This window comes from Channa argus, chromosome 2 (assembly GCF_033026475.1).
Source record: "Channa argus isolate prfri chromosome 2, Channa argus male v1.0, whole genome shotgun sequence".
Lineage (NCBI taxonomy): Eukaryota > Metazoa > Chordata > Actinopteri > Anabantiformes > Channidae > Channa > Channa argus.
Genome location: NC_090198.1, coordinates 1,960,134 through 1,980,724, shown reverse-complemented (window position 1 = coordinate 1,980,724; position 20,591 = coordinate 1,960,134). Strand labels below are relative to the sequence as shown.

Genomic DNA, 20,591 nt, shown 5'->3' with positions numbered 1-20,591 from the left:
TCTAATGCTGTCAGTTGTGGAAAATTTCAAATAAGTTTATATCAAACGTCTAAGGAGCCCAGCTGGTCAGGATTGCTACCACCCAACCAAGCCCATTAATAAACAGACCATTTATCATGCTCTACATAGATGCTGGTCATTATCAACTACTAGTGCATATGATAATGTCTTTAATTATTGAAACATATTTCCTAAGTCTCAAAGGGGATGGAATATTTCCATTCTGCAATCTAAAGCATCAGGAGAGGCTCAGGAAGTGATGGCTGTAATGAAGAGACAGATGTAAGAGAGCCTGCTAGTGCAGTAGCAGCAGGACAAATTAGTATTATTAATGTATGTGTGTGCTTTACACAGGAGAAATGCAAAGGGGACATACGTGTTTTTAGTATAGTGACAAAAGTAGCTCAGCCTAAGATTGTTTTCCCTCTTTTCTTAGATTCAGAATGGTAGATTTATTGAATAGGCAGCTTTTCATGTTGTTTCAAGATAGTTTCCAAAGCTAAATCCAAGACTAGTCATTTGGAAATGTGGTAAATGGTAAACATCGCTTTTATCCAAATCACTTTACAATGAATGAATGGGAAAGTGAATGGTCGTGGCAGCCATGCAAGGTGCTCACCTGACCTACAGGGAGCAACTTGGGGTTCAGTGTCTTTGCCCTAGGACACTTCGACATGTAGCCAGTAGCAGGGATTGAACCACTGACCCTGTGGTCCATGGACAAACATTCATTTAACGGGACACACATGGGTAACAAAAAGCACCAATGTCACAAGTTCTAATATTTTTGGAGATCAAATGTGGGTCATCTGATACATTTGATTTGTTAGTAACCACCTAATGGACTCATCACACTAGTCAAATTAACCAGATTTGCGGTTTAAAAGTGCTCAGGCACAGTACAGAAGTGCGTATTCCCTTTAATATCTCAGCTCAAGACTTGATAAAACCCAGGGTAGTTGGTTTCCAGTTCTTTCTGGTCACAGGTCCAAGTATCCTTGAAAAAAAACCCATTGAAACTCTCATAGGAACATCAACATCTGTGCAGCTGCCCAACAACAATTCCCCCTTTGAGAACAATAAAGATATAATAAAAATGTATTAATTCCAAAGATGACATTCAAAATTACTAATTATAGAAAATTTGCTCTTTTAATGAACTTTTGTGGTCTTACAGTTACTTTTGTCAAATGTCTATTCACTATAAAATATAGTATATTGGATTTATGCAGCACAATTCTATTTACATTGACGCTGAATATACAGTACTTCTCCAGGTTTTCTGGGTTGTCAGTGGACACAGATTGCTGATACAGAACTATGCTGAGCTGACACAATAGGCCCGGCTGGCCGGCTGGGCCAAAAAGCCTTGGCTGGACAGATTCTCCTCATGCCAATGTTATTACTATTGGAGGTCCATGATGGCAGTTAGCTGGCTGAGCCTGACAACAAAAGGTGGTTTTATCCTATTAGTGGTGTGCTAATGTGTCTAATTCCTCTCTAGCGAATCACAGTGTCTCTTTGGATGCAGCAGGCAGAGAAAAGCTGGTTCCACGGCAGTGCAACAGTCTAAGACAAATGAATCAATCCCATTTCTGTGGGTACAAGAGAACAAAGTTGAGGACTGCCAAGCGTTTGGCTCTGCCAGCTCCAAGGTCAGCCAGTGATCTGGGTCTGCGAGGCAGGGTGAAATGAAACCTGCAGAGGCATGTCAGAAATGTTAATTCTGGTTGACCAGGCATAAATAACATTGTCAGAGGAATTACAGTTTGTTCCTGTGCACTGAGCTTCACTGACACGGCGAGAACTGTTTTGGTGAGGGGCCTGCACTGCCACTTCTCGGGGAAAACACTTTATTGAATTATAATAAAATTTGTTTTGACTATTGGTCCAGTGACACATGGGTTGAAGGGCACAGTTTAAAAGCACTTTAGAAGGCTGACTTCTTTGCTTGTCTTAAAACGTATTTTCCATAAATACTTCATTGTGATTCAGTTTTCCTCTAACACACATGCAGCTCCAGTATAAGATCCCTTTTTTCCCTGGTACCACAGGGTCTGCAGTGACATCACTGACCCAGGGGATGCCAAGTTTCCTATTTTTGGTGACACACAGCCAGGAAAACCCTCTCCCTTTCCATCCCCCCTTCTCTCTATCAAAGTCTTGTTCTCTCTCACTCCTTTTCTTTCATCTGAGCTTTTAACACAACAGATAAAGTGGAGGGTGAAATGCAGCTTGCTGGGGCTACTTGTCTAAAATATATGAGCATATCACAGAACTGTGAGGTAATGCTTGTGCTCTGTGGCCACAGAGGCTGAAGTGATGGCTTACTTGAATCTTTCAGCAGCCCATTAGTATGAAAGTGATTGTTGCTGATGTCTTTTTTTATTCTCTGGAATACTGTGCCACATGCAGTATCCTAAGCGCTAATCTCATGGTGAAAATCACAAAAGTCAGTAGGATTCTACCTATTTGGGAGGTTAATAAATGCATGTGTGTCACATTTTTACAAACACAATATCAGAAATTCTGCCCCTCACCAAACTGCAACAACAGTTTTGGATGAATCATAACCACAAGCTTTTCCTATTTTTTTTTTAACTTCACTAAATGTAGAATTTTTGAATTTGTTAAGATGATATTTGTTACATTTATTCATACTGTGGTTACATTTTGTAGAATCTAGACTTGTTTTAAAGGCTGATTGGATTATACTAAACTCGGGGCAACTGGTTTGCAGGAATGTAGAGCGGTTGTCCACCAATCTCGCAGTTATTGGTTCGATCCCCGACTCCTCCGGTCACATATCAAAGTGTCCTTGAGCAAGACACTGAGACCCAACCTAGTTGCTCCCGGTGAGTGAGCAGCTCCCCCATCAGTTTGTGAGTGCAAATGGGTGAATCAGAAGCAGTGTAAAGCACTTTGAGTGCCAATATGTAGAAAAACACTATATAAGTGCAGAACATTTACCAATATACAAGAGTGTTTGACTGAATTTAAGTAAATGTCTCTGTGTTACAATGTTAAGTAACTACATTTGGTGAACACTAAAAACATCTTAATTTAACATACCATAACTTGTTTTATTCTAAAATTATGAACATTTTGGATTATTTTTAGGTTTACATAAAAATGTCACACATAAAAGTGGTCTCACTGGGGGTTTCGGACCCCACAGTAAATGCAGTATATGCCCCTTGTTAAAAGGGATTTTTCTGCTGCTAATTTCTGGGAAAGAAGTGACCTGAAAAGGTCAGTCTGGGAAAACTTTAGTGAACTCTGGGAATTTTATGGGGGGACTGACATATTCAACAGATGCTACTGATGTGATTCAGTTACAGTTATTATGAACAAGATGTCACAGTTCTAACAAATAGCTGAGAAGCCCTAGTGATTAAGACATTTTCCAGGCCGTCCAGATGAAATTACAAAATGATTACATCTCAGAATAATAATTTGCCTTAACAACCATCGCAGTAGACAAAATAAATGGCAGCCAGAATTTTATATTTTATACATCTACAGCTATGAGAAGTCATGTGCAGGTCATAACCACATTCAGCTCCCACTATTCAGTGGCTGATACCTGATGTTATCAGCAGCCTACATTACAATTACCAAATCTAACCTTTATTCTTAGTCACTGACAGATCTATGAGCAGAGGCCTTAACAAATATTTGCCTTTTTTTTCAAACATAACCACATTTTCCTAATCTGGCTTGTGTCTAACCTTCATTAAACTTTCATCAGGGTTTATTTTCAACAGCCAGTGGATCTTTCCCAATCCTCAGCAATACCAGTAAAGTGATTTCATTACAGAATCCCTCCCATTGTTACCATGTGGAAGTCTCTTACTGTCATGTAAGCAGAAGTACGATTTTAATCCTCAGCTTTAAAAAGGGTAACAACAGAATATCAGTATATTTCAACACCATTTAAAGTGTTGATTGTTTCATTTTCCTTTCTGTACTAATGCTTCCCCAAAATGTACAGTACTCAGACTGTCATGGTTGTTTATGGAAATCATTAGGGCTGTAAATCCTACAGGGAGTTGTTTCATAGGTGGGTAACTGTGTTAACAGTTTTAAATGGCTAAATGAGCCAGCTGTGAGCTCCTGAATCTGCCTCTTCTATTGCCCTTCTCCTTGTCCAAATAGAAGCATTTGTATGAGAACATAGATCCTGTATGTGGAGTATATTTTCATTGGGATTATAATACATCCAACTGAAAACCACCAGGTACAGAATACAATGCACAGAAGGCAGCATTCAGAAGATCAATAAGGGATCAGCAAGTATGTTTTTGCCCCAGGGCGTTTTGGTATGTCTACATTCAACACTTATCTGACGGATCACAGTGTCCCTGCTTCATTTGTACCAAGGGGAAATGGTCTTAAATTGGGCTTGTGGAGAGACTACAGCTAGAATATTGATGTTTTTTAACCTGAAGAACTGTTACCATCTATTACAACAAATGGAAGTTTATCTTTGAAGTGGCTCAAGGTAGAAAACTCACATTACACATGATTAAAACCGTACTGGCTAAGAGGGTTTTTGTAATATTTTTTGTAATCTTTTTAGCAAAATAAGTGCTATAAGTGCTCTAGTCTAACAGGAGTGACAATTACTAAAAATCTGCGGACAGAGGAGGATGGGAGGTGGTTATAGTCAACAAGACTTTAGACACAAAAGGTCACTGTTTTTTCAGCTTCTTGTAAGAGCATGACAATCATGGTTTCATTTTATTTTCCTTAATCTTAATAACAAGTCATTATTTTAACCCACACTTTTCCCTAACTTCCCTAACTACTTAAACATAGCAAAACCTAAACCATAGCCATGTACACGAGCCACATGAAGCACATCAGAAGACTTTTACTTTGAAAAGGTGACAAAACGTATTTTGTTGGAGTTAGTTTTTATAAAACCCGAGAGAGGTTTGATTGTTTCCTGTAGCTTGAAGGGAACAGCCATGATACACTGAGCAGAAAATGTTGTGTAGTTGTTGCAGTACCTTGCATCTGATGATCCATGTTTTTTTGCTCTGAAATCACCTGTCCCAGGAATCCAATCTAAAACTGTTTAGAAGAAACATTAAATGCCCTTTGTGGCCTTATGTCTTGACTAAATTTGCTGGTGTACACATTCTTAAAATTAAAATTAAGAATAAAAAATGTTTAAACTGTAGTTGTGTCTATGATATACTGCATATTTAAAACTTGAGATTTAAAAATCTTCCACGCACAGTTACTATACTGTACATTTTCCTTCTTTAATGGCTGCACAAATGTCCAAGAAGCTAAAAAAAAAGATGTGTTGTTGTGTAATCAAAATTCTTTTTACTATCTATTTTCACTTTATCTCCAAGCTTGAAAAACATGCCACATAGAAGCCATTTGGAATATTCCTGATGTGAAAGCATGTGAGTATGTGACCTGATGAAGTTAGTGACCTTTGTATCGTATGTCCTCCTGTAGGCTTCCAGAACGACCCGCTCAGATCAAGACAGAGACATTGGATGGGATGCCTGGGGCCCCTGGAGTGACTGCTCTCGAACCTGTGGGGGAGGAGCCTCCTACTCTCTGCGACGCTGCCTCACTGGAGGGTAAGGCTCAATGAACATCTAACAAGACACGATTTGAAAGCATCTTTGGAACATGGAGATGCTTTGAATGTTGGCAAATTGGCAAAAAGAATCCAGCATTTGGTATTTGGTACTTGTGCAGAGTAGCTGCTTGCTGCTGGAGCTGATAGGACTGTGTAATTACTAAAACTATCACTGGTCAGAGCTGCAAATCTGCTCTTTTTCATTAGATTTTTTCTACCACAGGATATTCAAGTGGGAGATATCCCGCTGAAGTGTTAGGACATGTATTAAATGTTTCCAGTTCAATCACTTTCACAGGAAGAACCTTTGAAGGCACCTTGAGTCTGTAAATTGTGCAGTGTACATGCAGCTTACTGATTTAAGCAGAAAGCTTGTTCCCTTTATTCCCTTAAAGTGAATTGCTGTGATAAAGTCTCCAGTGGGTGATCATATAATCAATTAAATAATCAGAGAAACAAAGCACAAGGCTAGTCAGATATATTAACCCTATAAACCTGACATCTCTATTACTAACATGCATCGTATTGTAGAGGATCATCCTACACGTTATGGCTTATGCTGACTACACATTCCACATTAAATGGTTCGTGGTGGACAGGAGTCAGCATAGGTCATATACATGCCATGGTGGACAAGTGTTAGAGCAGTTTTGATCCCATTGTATTTCTCAAACTAACTGGTCATTCTAGAAACATAACATGACTAAAAAAAAGCTGTATTAGAAAAGGCTGGAAGCTCTGACCACGTCTAGAAGGATGGGGTTCTGGGAAGTCTGGAAGACAGTGTGTGAGTTGGGTGTGTTCACTATCTCCCTCACACTGATAACCGCGCCAAGTGTGTGGGTTTCAAATATCTGCTGTTTTTAAAGCCACAGTCAGGCTGTCTGCTCTCACTGTCAGCCTGTCTCTGCTAAGCTATTTGTTGTGCAGTGTTGCTTGTTCAGGAAGTCATCACAGCCTATCTATTTCAGACTGTGCCCCGTGGCATCGTTCTATAGCCTCCTGGCAACTCATTTGTCTTCATTATTTCTGACTGCAGCTCAGACTCACTTTCTCATCCATATCACTGCTGAAATTTTCTCCCACTATGAGCATTAAAGTCAGAACTTTTCTACTGCACAAAGCAATGCATTCAGTAAATACACACAGCAGAGCCAAAGCGTGCTAATTGGCACCTTGTGGTTATGAGCTGAATTGAATAGTTCTAAAAGGGAGATAAAAAAGAGTGAATGCGCTACGCAAACTGGCCTTTGGGCTTCTCTGGAGGCAGCTTTATAGTTGTATTTCGTCATATTTGGGCAAGTGTTGCTCGATTGAAAGTTTCCTGCAAAAGAAATGTTTTTCTCCTATGGGGTGTAGAGTTACCAGAGCTGAGAGACAGATGTTTATGAGTGTCAGAGATGCATGTCAACATTCTAATCCAGGTGCTTATCCCCCCATTTTCCACACAGCTACTGACTGCAGTATTCTGTTTTACACAAAGCACACACAGACTCCTGTAAGTTTAAGCAGGATGATATTCATATACAACAGATGGGAAACAAAGTAAAGGAAAGTTCAGTTGTTGGGCCACCACCTGTCTCTATAACTGTTTCAATTCACCTTGGCACAGATTTTTTTACACCTCTGGAACTGAAGCCATGGAACACCATTCTTCCAAAAGATATTACCTCACTTGGTATTTTATTGATGGTGGTGGAAAGCACAGTTTAATATGTCCATTCAGATTCTGAGATTATTTGGGACGAGTGGACCCAAACCAAACTAGCAAAACCTCCGCCACAACATAACAGAGCCATCAGTGTTCATGTGAGTCTGTACTGTTCTCTTGGTGTAAAGGCACTCACCCACTTATTGAGAATAGGGTGAAGGATGAGTCATCTGGTCACATCACTTTTTAACATCTCTGTAGACCAGTGCCTGCAATTTCTATTCCACTAAACTCTCAAATCAACATGTTTCATGTCTATAATAAGAGTTTATGTATCCATGACTTCTGTTGCTCCCCTTATATGTTCTCTACATAATGCATTAATGTACAGCATCCAGTGTGTGCTGTTGACTCTACTGATGTCATTTGATTATATTTAAATACAGGTACCACTTTAATTACTGTTCCTCTTGCAACAGTAGCTACTTTAGCAGTCATTTTGACTCAAACTCCTGCCGTCTGTGTCCCAAAAATGAACCCTCTTTCATTTTGACTTAGAGAGCTTTACCACTGTATGGCTCACCTTGACTGTGTCACTGGTTGTCATTTGAGACCACATGAAAAGGGAAGAAATGGAGGATAAACAGAACATTTTAAATAGAAATGTTTTTAAAAAGGACTTATTTTGACTCTCACCAACTCAGCTGCACCTCCCTACCTAATGACCTTCCTCCAGGTCCACAATCCCACTAAAAGATCCAAAGCAGAGCTTCTTAGCTCAATGGTCCCACAGTGGTGGAATGAGCTACCAAACTCTGCACAAACTCTTTCACAACTTCTTGTATACTTATATATAAAAGGTTTCCTGTCTGTCAAACACTGTGCTTTATTGTTTTCTTCCAGACTTTGAATTTTTGCTTTATATGTACAGTTAACCCCAAAGTTATTCACACCCATTATTCATAGGAGGTTTTGGTAGCATAGTAGCTGTCCCCCCAACAAATGGGATGGGGAGATAATATAAGACGGTCTACAGCAAGCACACCATTTGAGTTTGAATTACTACACAAACACCTTTTAGAGTGGGACAACAAAAAATTACCACATCCAAATTTATTCATACCCCTTGTTTTTCTGATGCAGAATGAGTTAAATAGCATGTTTCTTTAATTTTCAAAACCAGTTTCCTTTATAAGTAGCTTGTTAAACGTCTTTTTAAATGCTATTTTGGAATTAACAGGGCTGCAGTTATGCTAAAGACCAAAGAGCACAATGAGGACTTGCGAGCATTATTGATGCCCAGAAGGTAGGCAATAAGCAAGGCAGTAAGCAATTTAAAGTGCCAGTTTCCACTGTGCAAAGTATTGTCAAGAAATACAAAAACTTTAACAAAGTGAAAACTCTCCAGTGAGGGGATCTGAAGGCAACAGTGTCAACTCGGCTTGCAAAAAAGATTCAACTACATTTGTCTAGATCAATCCAAAAATTACTCCAAAGGCTCTTCTGGAAGAACTAACCTCAACTAGTATGAATATATTAAGGCAGACTCTCCAGCAGACATTACATCAAGGTGGGCTCCATGGATATCGTCCAACAAAGCCTCTTCTACTTCAACCAAGACATGTGAAAGCATGCCTAGCCTATGCAAAGGGTCACATAGATGAAGATGAAAGCTTCTAGTCATCTTCTTCTGGTCAAGGTTGAGTTATGTGGGCACAGGTATGTGGGTTTTTTGTCCCAAAAGAAAAATGAGGCATTCAAAACAAAGAACAACAGCCCTACCATTAAGAACAGATCACCATCCTACTGTTCTGGCGGTGCTTTGCAGCATGTGGTACTGGTTAGTTATTTAAAGTGAAAGCCCTCATGATAAAACTGCAGTATCTCAAGATGTTCGAAGAAAACATTAAGCAGTTAGCTGAGAATCTGGACCTGGGGGAGTGTTGGAAACTGGGGTGAGTGTTGGACTTGTTCAACACACTTATTGGATCAACAGAACAATGACCCAAAACATACAGCCAAAGTGGTAAAAGATGGTTGCAAAACAATGATCTGAGGGTTTTGGAATGGCCTAGTCAATGTCCTGATCTTAACCCCTTCAAGAACTTATGGGTGGAACTCAAGAAAAAGGCCTTCCAGCCTTAAAGATCTTACAGCTTTTGCAAAGCAAGAGTGGTTAAGCCTTATTGTAAAAAACGTGTAGTTTTTGGGGTGGACAGCTACTGTATAAATTTGTAAAATCAAAAATTCCTCAGAATTAACAAAGGTAAGAATAAACTCGGGCTTAACTGTACAACAAGAAAGAAACATACAAAAAAAGTTGAGGATATCAAGGAAATGTGCTGTTGATTTTTGGTATGTAGCTATGTGTCACAGCAATGAGAATACAGAATAAAGTCAAGATTATAAAGATGTATAGAGAGAATCCAACAATTCCCCCTGGAGCAAGCCATAGGCAACAGTGGAGAGGAAAAACTCCCTTTAATGAAAGAAACCTCCAGCAGCACCAGGCTCAGGGTGGGCGGCCATCTGCATTGACTAGTTGGGATGAGAGGAAAGTGAAGACAGAAAAGAAAAGAGCAACAAAAGCAACAACAAAACATTGGGCAGGTTGGTAGGACCAGTACCTGCACACTGGAAAATACACAGCTTCCAATGGGACACCTGCAGAAAGGGACAGAGACAGGGGGACAGAGAAGGACAAAGACAACTACGGGAGAAAACACGCAGAGTTAATGTCATACAGTGGTGACAATTGTGGGGTGAGAAGAGAGAGGGACAAGAGGAGGAAAGGAGCTCAGTGCATTGGGGGGTGGGTCCCCCAGCAGTCTAAGCCTATAGCATCATACCTATAACTGAGTATAAACTTCATCAAAGAAGAAGGTTTTAAGCCTAAACTTAAAAGTAGAGAGGGTGTCTGCTTCCTGAATCTGAACTGGGAGCTGGTTCCACAAGAGAGGAGCTTGATAGCTAAAGGCTCTGCCTCCCATTCTACCTTTGGAAATTCTGGGAACCACAAGTAGGCCTGCATTCTGAGATTGAAATATGACTACTCCAACTACTATGACTTCAGTTTTGTCTGAGTTCAGATGTAACAAATTGTGGGACATCCAGGCCTTTATGTCTTGTAGGCTAGAAGCTTGATTAACTGATTTTTTTCATCTGGTTGCATAGATAGATATAGCTGGGTATCATCAGCATAGCAATGGAAATTTACGAAGTATATTCTAATACATTTGCTTAAAGCAGACATATATAAATTTCATGGGGAGCCAATTGAGAGAACTTTTGAAGTGAAATATGATCTCTCTTGCTACTTTTAGTCAGCATTCTTCTCTTGCTGCAGCATTTTGGATTAATTGCAGGCTCTTTAGGGAGGTACTGGGGCATCCTGAAAGTAGGGAATTACAGTAGTCCAACCTAGAAGTAACAAATGCATGGACCAGTTTTTCGGCATCACTTTGAGACAGGATGCTCCTTATTTTGGCAATGTTCCGTAGGTGGAAGAAGGCTGTTCTAGAGATTTGTATTATATGTGAGGTACAGGACAAATCCTGGTCAAAAATAACTCCAAGGTTCCTTGCAGTAGTACTGGAGGCCAGACTTATGCCATCTAGAGTAACGATATGGTTACACGTCATATTTCTTAGATTTTTGGGCCCAAATACTATGACTTCAGTTTTGTCTGTGTTTAGAATTCAGGAATTATAGGACATCCAGGCCTTTATGTCTTGTAGGCTTGAATCTTGATTAGCTGATTTTGTTCATCTGGTTCTATAGATAGATATAGCTGGGTATCATCAGCATAGCAATGGAAATGTATGGAGTGTTTTCTAATAATGTTGCCTAAAGGAGACATATATAAAGTAAAAAGTATTGGTCCTAACTCAGAGCCTTGTGGAACTCAATAGCTAACCTTTGTGTGCATGGAGGATTCATCATTAACATGAACAAATTGTCTATCAGATAGTTAAGATTTAAACCAACCTAGTGCAGTTCCTTTAATCCCAATTTCATGTTCCAGTCTCTAATAAAATGTTATGATCAATGGTATCAAATGCAGCACTAAGATCTAACAGAACAAGTATAGAGATGAGTCCATTATCTGATGCCATGAGAAGATCGTTGGTGACTTTTACCAGTGCTGTTTCTGTACTATGATGAACTCTAAATCCTGACTGAAAGTCTTTATACAAATGATTCCTATGAAGGTGATCACATAATTGTTTTGCAACTACTTTTTCAAGGATTTTAGAAATAAAGGGGAGATTAGATATTGGTCTGTAATTGGCTAAAACACCTGGGTCAAGACAGGGTTTTTTAAGTAATGGTTTAATTACAGCTACCTTATAGGCCTGTGGTACATAGCCTGTTTCTAAAGATAGATTGATGATATCTAATATGAATGTATCTATTAAGGGTAAAGCTTCCTTGAGCAGCTTAGTTGGAATAGAGTCTAGCAGACAGGTTGTTGGTTTAGATGAGGTAATAACTGAAGTTAGCTCAGAGAGATCTATGGGTAAAAAGCAGTCTAACAGGGAGTGGGGCCTTATCGATGACTCTAGCACTGTTGAACATGAAGATCTATCTGTAATTTTTGGGGGGAGGATCTGGTGAATTCTTTCTTTAATAGCTACAATTTTATTCTTAAAGAAAGTCATGAAGTCATTGCTGCTCAGAGTTAAGGGAAAACTAGGTTCTGGTTTACTGCCTTCTTTTTCAGAGGGGCAACACTAGCGACTATTGAACGTAGTGAGGCTGCAGAATTATCAACAAGATAATCTACTTGTGCAGGAGTAACATTTAGGTGGCTACTTTCCATTGCATTGACATATGGTGAAGCGAATGATGAAAGAATAATTTCTTTAAATTTGTTTATAGCTTTTTCACTTAAGCACTTAAATGTGTCTTAATCAATATAAACCCTGATCTGAGCTTCAAGTGTCTGGAAGTGATTGAGGGTCCAGATTTGTTCAGACTTCGTCTGCACCAGCAGATTCACACTTGAGTCATTCCCAAGCCAGCTGACCTGCTGGACCACTGTGTGTGTGTGTGTGTGTGTGTGTGTGTGTGTGTGTGTGTGTGTGTGTGTGTGTGTGTTTGTACAGCATACTGTATTTGTGTCTGTCTCTAAGGGCATCAGAGGACAGTATTGTCTGGCTAGAGTGAGAACATCCAGCTTAATCTGCAACATTCAACTCTTAAACTCTTACACATACACTCACACAGACACACAGGCTTTCTGTCTGGGTTCAGTGTTTCTTTTGGAGTGGAGTTTGTCTTTGCCCATGCTTTGCCTCCTCTGGTGCCAGACAGTGTCTTTCTTCCCTTGAAGGCTTCATTTGTCCTCATACTGTATAGCAACACTTAACAAACCCTGTTCATTGCTTGGCTATAACAATCATCAATCCATTATTTTAAAGAAGAGTTTGAAGATATGACAAGTAAACTGTTAAGACATTTATTAAAACTATTCCTGTATAGATAGCAGCTCACAGCCACCAACAGTTGGGAGACATCTACATTTCATAATGTATGTGACACTGTCTGTGTATGTCATGTAACTATAAAAAATAAGTCATTTTAAATCAAACCGTGACATTTTTAGTAACCCTACCTAATCACGTTCAAGTTCTCCTGATACGCAGACACGAGACTATTCCGAGATACACCTTCCATGGGACACACACCAAGACTCCAGTACATTCTGCACATGCTATGCCTTCATTTTAACAGAGCGTCAGAGTTTCCTTCAGTTAAACAACCTTTCCCTAGACTTCCAGCAGTCAAATAACAGTGATGATACGGAAAAGGAATAGCAATAAAATATGCACTAAATTTAAGAATTCTATATATACATGCAGTATTTAGAAGGAGCTTGTGGAAACAACTCAAGATGAATTGGAGTATGCAGTGGTTGCTGCTTCATGCTGTAAACGAGGTGGTAATCACAGGTAAAGAGTGACATTAGAAAGATGTTAATAATTCAGAGGTCCTGTTTAGACTTGGTTTCAAAGACTCGAAATGTTTAGCAGCTCAGATGGAAGATTCATTGCCATATTGTGAATGTTATTGAATCCATTTTGTTTTCTGTATGTGCTTGAGTATCTATCAGTTCTTTCAAAACTGTTGAAGGAATGGACAGCGGTAATATTAGACAGCATATTATTCTCAGTTATTTGAAGACATCTGGAGAACCTTCTTTTAGGGACATCTTTTAAGAGACACAGTTGAGACAAGTTGATTTTATAAGTACATCATTAAAAGACACATCTAATTCAAGATTCAATTGAAGATTCTAAGAACTTTATTGATGCCATTGGTAAATTGTGTTGCCTTGTTATAGCTGCTCTCAGATCAAAGTAAAGTAAATAAGGTAAATAAACATTTACTTTAAAATAAGATATATGAAGTAAAAAATACTTCAGTCCCCCTCCTTTTTGAGCTGAACAGTTTAATGGCCACAGGGAGAAAGGATCTCTTGTGGCATTCTGTGGAGCGGGAAGGTAGAGCGGTCATCCATCAATCCCACAGATGTTGGTTTGAGCCCTGGCTCCTCTAGTCACATGTGGAATTGTCCTTGAGCAAGACACTGAACCCCAACTTAGTTGCTCCCGTAGAGCGTTGGCCAGCTGCATAACAGCTCCCCTGTGTGTGTTTGTCAGTGTGAATGTATGAATGAGAAATTGTGCAAACTACAAAGAGTAGCAATAGTTAGAAAAGCGCTACGTAAGTACAGACCATTTACCATTTGACTGTGATCAGTCTCTGGCTGAAAGTGCTCCACTGTGTAGCCAGCACACAGTGGAGTGGGTGGGAGCATTTTCCTCACAGCATGCAGAGGGTCCAGCTTCTCCCCTAGAACAGAACCAGATCTCCTTATTAGTTTTGTTTACTCTGAAAGTCCACCAACAGTTCGTTTGTTTTACTGATACTGATGTTGGAGATGTTTGTGCTCACACCAGTTAACAAAACTGGTGACAGAGTATCAGTCACCACCGACTCCGCAATATCTCCACCCTGGGTATATCCTGCAACCACAGGGTCATCAGAAAACTTCTGATTACCATTTTATATCTATGATATCTAAGCTTACATTTTTTATGACAGACTTCCGTGCATTTTTGTGTTGTGGTGGTTGGTTTTGGAGAATAGACAGTTTCTTGTTTTTTTGGATGTTTTTAGTTACTGTTCGATAAAAGTCATAAAAAAAAAATGTTTAAGATGATCACAGTCTCATTGATACTGGCTTATATTCATCTACATATACATATCTATACAGATAAAAAATATACTTAATACAGTGTAAAACATTTCCCTCTAATTCTGAGCAAGATACATGACAATAGATCACACTTCTGAGAAAGCTGTCATATGCTGATAATAAAAATAAATGCTATTTCTATGTAATGTATGACAACAAAAGTCCTTCACTTTACAGGTGTGTTGCATTAATTGTGTTCTAGTTATTAATATTTACTTTATAAAAGTTCAGAAGCAAGTCATTCTTTTTTTTAATTTCTTGTTTTTATGTAAGTAATGTAGCCTGTAATCCCACTGCGAATAAGCCTACAGCACTTCATTAAGTAAATCCTTTCACACGGCAGAAGGCTGCCTCATAGTCAGTAGTGTTGTGCCACAGATTGGAGTGTAGGACATTGTTCCTTTTTCTTTTTCAGTCTTTGTCTTGTTCTGCTTTAAACACTGTGGTAACTATTCTGACTCCTTTAAAGGCCTCCTGATTAGCACCTGAATTGCTTGGATTAAAGCCAGTGTTGAATGTCTAAGGGGTAAAAGCACTCAGTCTACATTTTCCATTCAATCACTCATTGGGAGTTCATTATTTTCGATCTCTGCATCTGTCTTCTTGCACTTTTCAGCTGGACTCAAAAAGCCACCAACACAAGTCTTAATCATCACTTTTTATTTAGGCAGCTGTACAGTGGTAGGAGGGAGATCTCTGTAATGCAGCATCAAAGGCATATCTCACATATTCAGGATGCTTTTAAAATCAGTCAAAAATGACAGTACAATACATGACCTTCCCATCCATCGTCCTATCTACTTTATTGAATGTGCTCTATAAAATTCTATTTTGAAACCACACACACCCACACGCACACACACACACTTCATTCTAAGGAGTGTTTTAGCATCTTTCTGCTATTTGTTTTGCTTTTGCTTTTACAGGCCAGCTACATTATGTCATTAAATGACATTCATTCCTCAATATTCATTCAGTCAAACCTGATTTGGCATAAAACAGCCCAATAATGCAGCTATTAAATTCACCTGGGGGTTACAGTTGTGGTAGACCAGGTACAACCATGGGCCTTTTGATCAGTCTGCAGCTACACAGCCCCATACACAACAACATGATGCTCTGTGTTCTGACACTTTTCAATCACAGTTTCCTGCTGTTCTTTTTTATTTTACCAGAAATCAACCAACCCATCCTATTCTAGCAGTTTTTAATTTACCCTAAATAAAGGCAGAGGAACAGGGGATGCAGAGACATCTTGTCCAACTTTTGCCATAATGCAGTTGAACAGCATTTTTACGTAGCTCTTTCAAACCCTTCATATCAAGTTTTGTCAAGGGCTCCCTCTTCTTCTTGGTTGTTAATGACGTCGGATGATGGCATTCCTCCTCATTACCATTGTGGGCTACTTTGAAGCTTAGCATGAAGGCTAAACCTTTACCTTGAGCTACAAATCTTACTGCATTCCAACACATGCAGCTTAAAGCCAAATCGAATGAACACATTTGAATCATAATAGGTGTCCAATATAGCCAAGTAGTACCGTATTGTTCAGATGTGTGCAAAAGTTTACCTCCCCCTATTTTAAAAGAAATAGTTAGTACAAATGTTCCTTTGTCAAAAATGTATTAAAGTTCAGTTTTAATGACCCAAATCTTAAACATCCATAGTTGAATGAACTTCATGGTCCAACACTGTTCAAATCTGTGAGGTTTTCTTGATTTCACTAAACCTGAGAATAAAGTTGCTCCTCAGCGGGTTTGAAATTGTGGATCTGCTGCTTGGACAATAAGCTAAACTCAACATGGTGCAGGGGGTGGAAGGTGTTATCCATGATGGATGTCAGTTTGTCAGAACACACATCCTATTCAATGGAATCAAGAGGGCAGCCCAGGACAGAGTCAGCTCTCTTAACCAGCTTATTGTTGGACCAGTTTATTGTTGAGGTGCACACCCGGGTATTTAAAATTGTCCACACAGTCTATGTCTGAGTTCACCAGTGTTTAGTGGAGGTTTCCTCTGGAAGACAAACACCAACTTCTTTGTCTTGTTGGTATTCAGGAGCAGGTGTTTTTTTTTTCATACCAGTCAGTGATGACTTTCCTGTATTCCTGCTCATTTCCCTCAGACACACACCCAACAATGGCAGTGTCATTTGAGAGAGGCACCAATGATCTTTTGCGCAGTGTTGGTGATTTGCTACAGGTCTTTCATCTCCTCTGAGGTGCAGGTGGAGGGTTTCTTCACCTGCTCCACCTCTTCTCCCTGTATCACCAGACTGGCCTGTAAATGTTCTGCACTTATATAATGCTTTTCTACCTATTGGCACTCAAAGAGCTTTACACTGCTTCTCATTCACACACACTGCATCACACACGCTCACACACCGATGGTGGAGCTGCTATGCAGCTGGCCAACACTCACCGGGAGCAAGTTGGGGTTCAGTGTCTTGCTCAAGGACACTTGATATGTGACTGGAGGAGGTGGGGATCGAACCAACAACTGCTCTACCTTCCTGCACCACAGTCATGGTCTTGTGTTCAAAAGCTGCTATAAATGGGAGAGCCTCAGGCCGCTGCAGCTTCTCGCAGCTCCATCACTTATGGCCACAGCTGGCAGGTGGATTCAAACTGGTGAACCTTCTATATGTGCTAACCACTCCACCACTGTGCTGCCCATAGAGGAAACTCAAAACTTGATATTACAGCATAAATGGTAAATGGTCTGCACTCATATAGCACTTTTCTACCATTTGGCACTCACAGCACTTTACACTGCTTCTTATTCCCCTATTTGCACTCACAATCACACACCATCGGCCAACACTCACCAGGAGCAAACAAGTTAGGGTTCAGTGTCTTGCTCAGAGACACTTTCACATGTGACCAGAGGAGCCAGATTGGTGGCGGATTGCTCTACCTTCCTGCGCCACAGTCACTGTTCACCCTTTTGTTTTTTACATTTACATGCTATTGGCACACTTGTTGTGTCTTGTGCGGACAAATATATCAGCCCTACAATGACGGCATGTCAGTGTTAGGAATTAAATAAAACACTAATGACGATACAGTAGTTGTAAATGTGTCTAAAAACACAGGGCAGCCTCCCACATTTATTGTATACATGCACAGAACACTGCACACACAAACACATTGTCCAGTTGTGGTTAAGCTGTTGTCTTAGTGGAAAAAAAACAGTTAATGGGATCATGTGTAGATTCAAGGCTTCCTGTTGTCTGTGCTGAATGACTGCAGTGTGGTTCTAAGCTCTTTATCTGCACTAAATGGCAGATTAGACCAGATCTGCTTTACAGTGGAATAAATGAGCTGCTACCAGGTTAGTCTAATGTTATTTTAAGCTGGCTGCAGAAATGTGCATTTTATGGTAGTTAACACATACCAAGAGATCGAGTGTTGTTATTGTTGCTAACAAGGTGGAACGGATTTAACAGCATGTCCATGTTGTCACGTGGGAAGGAACGTTCTGCTGTGGCACATTTCACAGAGGGCTCAGGTCCGTTCTGACACGTTGTGTGTGTGTGTGTGTGTGTGTCTGTGAGCTCTAGAAAGTTCACAGTGTTATGGAATAAATATTAAAGAGAGGCCAAGAGAAGCACGGACCCACCGTAGTTAAAAAGAACCAAGTTGGAGAGAAACAAACAGATCATTATTAGACACTGGGGGAAAAACTGCAATATGAGGTTTCATTATTATTGTATGTGATATAATGAGATTATCTTGTTAGTGCCGCAATAAAATCCATATGACAGCTGAATAATGACCTTTTACTTCAATACTACAGATTCTCATGCATACAAATAGTCTTGTATTTTTTTTTGGCAACGCACGAATCATTTTTTCACCTTATTTTGCAGAAGCTGTGATGGTAAAAACATCCGCTACAGAACATGCAGCAACATGGTGAGTGAAACCTTTACTGTTACTATTACTTGGAGAAAGGACTGTATGACTGTATGAGAACAAAAAGCCTGTTGGGGAAAAGTAGAGGAGAACATTGCAGTTTCACATAATGTTTTACAAATGACATAAGTTGGAGGAGACAGGGCTGATTTAAGAACATTTCAATTTTTTTCTGAAAAGGTGAAAGACATTGCATGATTTCAGGTGGACTTCTTTGGTTGTCAATCTACAAAGTTGTAATTCTTTAGCTAAAAGAATTTTGGTTAGTGCTTCTTAAATGAAATCATTCTAAAGTTTCAGACCTCTAGGATTTGGATCAAATTAGGTGTATACTGTAGCCTTAACTGGTTATTTCAGTTTTGTTATGTGCCTGGGTAGCTCAGATTGTAGACCATCAGACTTTTAATCTGAGGGTCCAGGATCCCTGTTCAGGTGACAGTGTTGGTTGTCACCTGAAATCCTCTACTGAAGTGTTTCCTCTACATGGCATCTTTGCAACCAACCTGACTTTTAAGTTGGACAATATCACATTGTTCAATTTATTATTGGGGTGGCTGTAGCTCAGTTGGTAAGGCATTTGTCTGTGGACCTCATAGTCAGTGGCTTGATCCCCAGTCCTGGCTATGTGTTAGTGTTCTTGGGCAAGATACTGAACCCCAAATTGCTAATTTTTAAATAAAAAATTTTATTTGAATATTGGTTATATAAGATGTTAAGGCTGTCAAAACACTGAAGTAGGCAGAGACAAGACCGAGTTGGACAGAGTTTGAGTGGAGAGAAAAGCAACATGTATAAACAAACGCTGGACAGGGCCGGTGACTGTACATTGCAAACATAAGGCTCCAAATATGGTGAGACCTGTAGAAAGGTTCCCAGGGAATATTGGAAGATGAATGTGATTTCTAAACAACAAAGTTGAGAAAGCGAGAATCAATAGCTACAAGAGTTCGCACAACATGTTCATTACATGGCTGACATGATTGAGAGGCTGACTGGAAAGAGTCTGGACAGTCTTGAAGAACTAAGGGATATTGACCTTGATGTGGAAGGGGATGCAGATGATTCTGAAGAGACACTTGAGGAAGAAGATCCTGATGACAATCAAAGTTCTTTAGAGGAAGAAGAGAACTTGGACCATGAATAATCAGGAACCACTAAAGAACAAGATTAACTGGCAACTTTTGCATTTCATGGGACTATAATCATCATCATTTTAGCCAGTGCAGTTTTCATTTAAGGTCTTCATTCCTTTGGGTTAAGGGCTTTTGTTTTCTTTTCCCCCAAGGTACCCTTTTCAGTGTTGAGCTTTAAACTGCTGAGAAACTTGTTTTTATTGGGTTTATTTTATGGGGTTCAAGTTTTTTCTATAATTGATTCTTAACAGTATTCAAAGCTTGGCCACTATAGGCCTCTTTGTAGAAGACATTTCGGCATGGCACAGTTCAAAAGCAAAGATCTTACAATGAGATCCAAGTCCAGCTTGAACCATGAGTTAACGTGGTGACTTTACTTCAGCTGGATTTTTGGAGCAAGCACTGTTTGTCCAATCATGCCCTGACTGTAGCCTAATTTGTCAATTTTGGGTAGTAAATGGTCTGTACTCATACAGGGCTTTTCTGCCTACTGGCACCGAAAGCGCTTTACACTTTCACCCATTCGCACAAACCGATGGGGGAGCTGCCATTCAGCTGGCCAAAACTCACCGGTAGCAACTAAGTTGGGGTTGATTGTCTTGATCAAGGACACTTTGACATGTGACCAGAAGAGCCAGGCGTGAACCAATGTGGGGGAATAAAGTAAATTTAGTCATATGAATAGATAATTGGCAAATAGTCTACCAAGATGGGCTTATTTAAGAGGTCACAAAGAGGACAAGAAGTCACAGGGTGGGTTGTGTTTAGAGGACTGCTTAAGATCACAGTAGGCATTTGTTGTTACAAGGCCCAAAGCAATGTAGTAGATAGTGGGTCCTGGGGTCACAAGATCTACAAGAAGGTGCAACGAAAGGGTTTTATTGCTTCACAACTGACATCGTTAGATAACCTAGAAAGGGACAAGAATGATGACTGTCAACTGCGTGCACATGGTTTCTCCAGTCATGTTTTGTGAGGGTGGTTCCTTTCTTGGGTTTGAGTGTAAATAGAAGGAGTT

General features: G+C 39.8%; 1 protein-coding gene across 6 annotated transcripts in view; it reads left to right on the top strand.

Annotated features, from left to right (window-relative positions):
- Positions 1 to 20,591, top strand: part of adamtsl3 (ADAMTS-like 3) — a 246,013-nt gene that overhangs the window by 123,886 nt on the left and 101,536 nt on the right. For all 6 annotated transcript variants that reach the window (XM_067494183.1, XM_067494161.1, XM_067494172.1 and 3 more), the window contains 2 exons: positions 5,479 to 5,606; positions 18,395 to 18,440. In XM_067494183.1, coding sequence (XP_067350284.1) covers positions 5,479 to 5,606; positions 18,395 to 18,440 — 174 coding nt within the window. The remainder of the gene's footprint in view (positions 1 to 5,478; positions 5,607 to 18,394; positions 18,441 to 20,591) is intronic.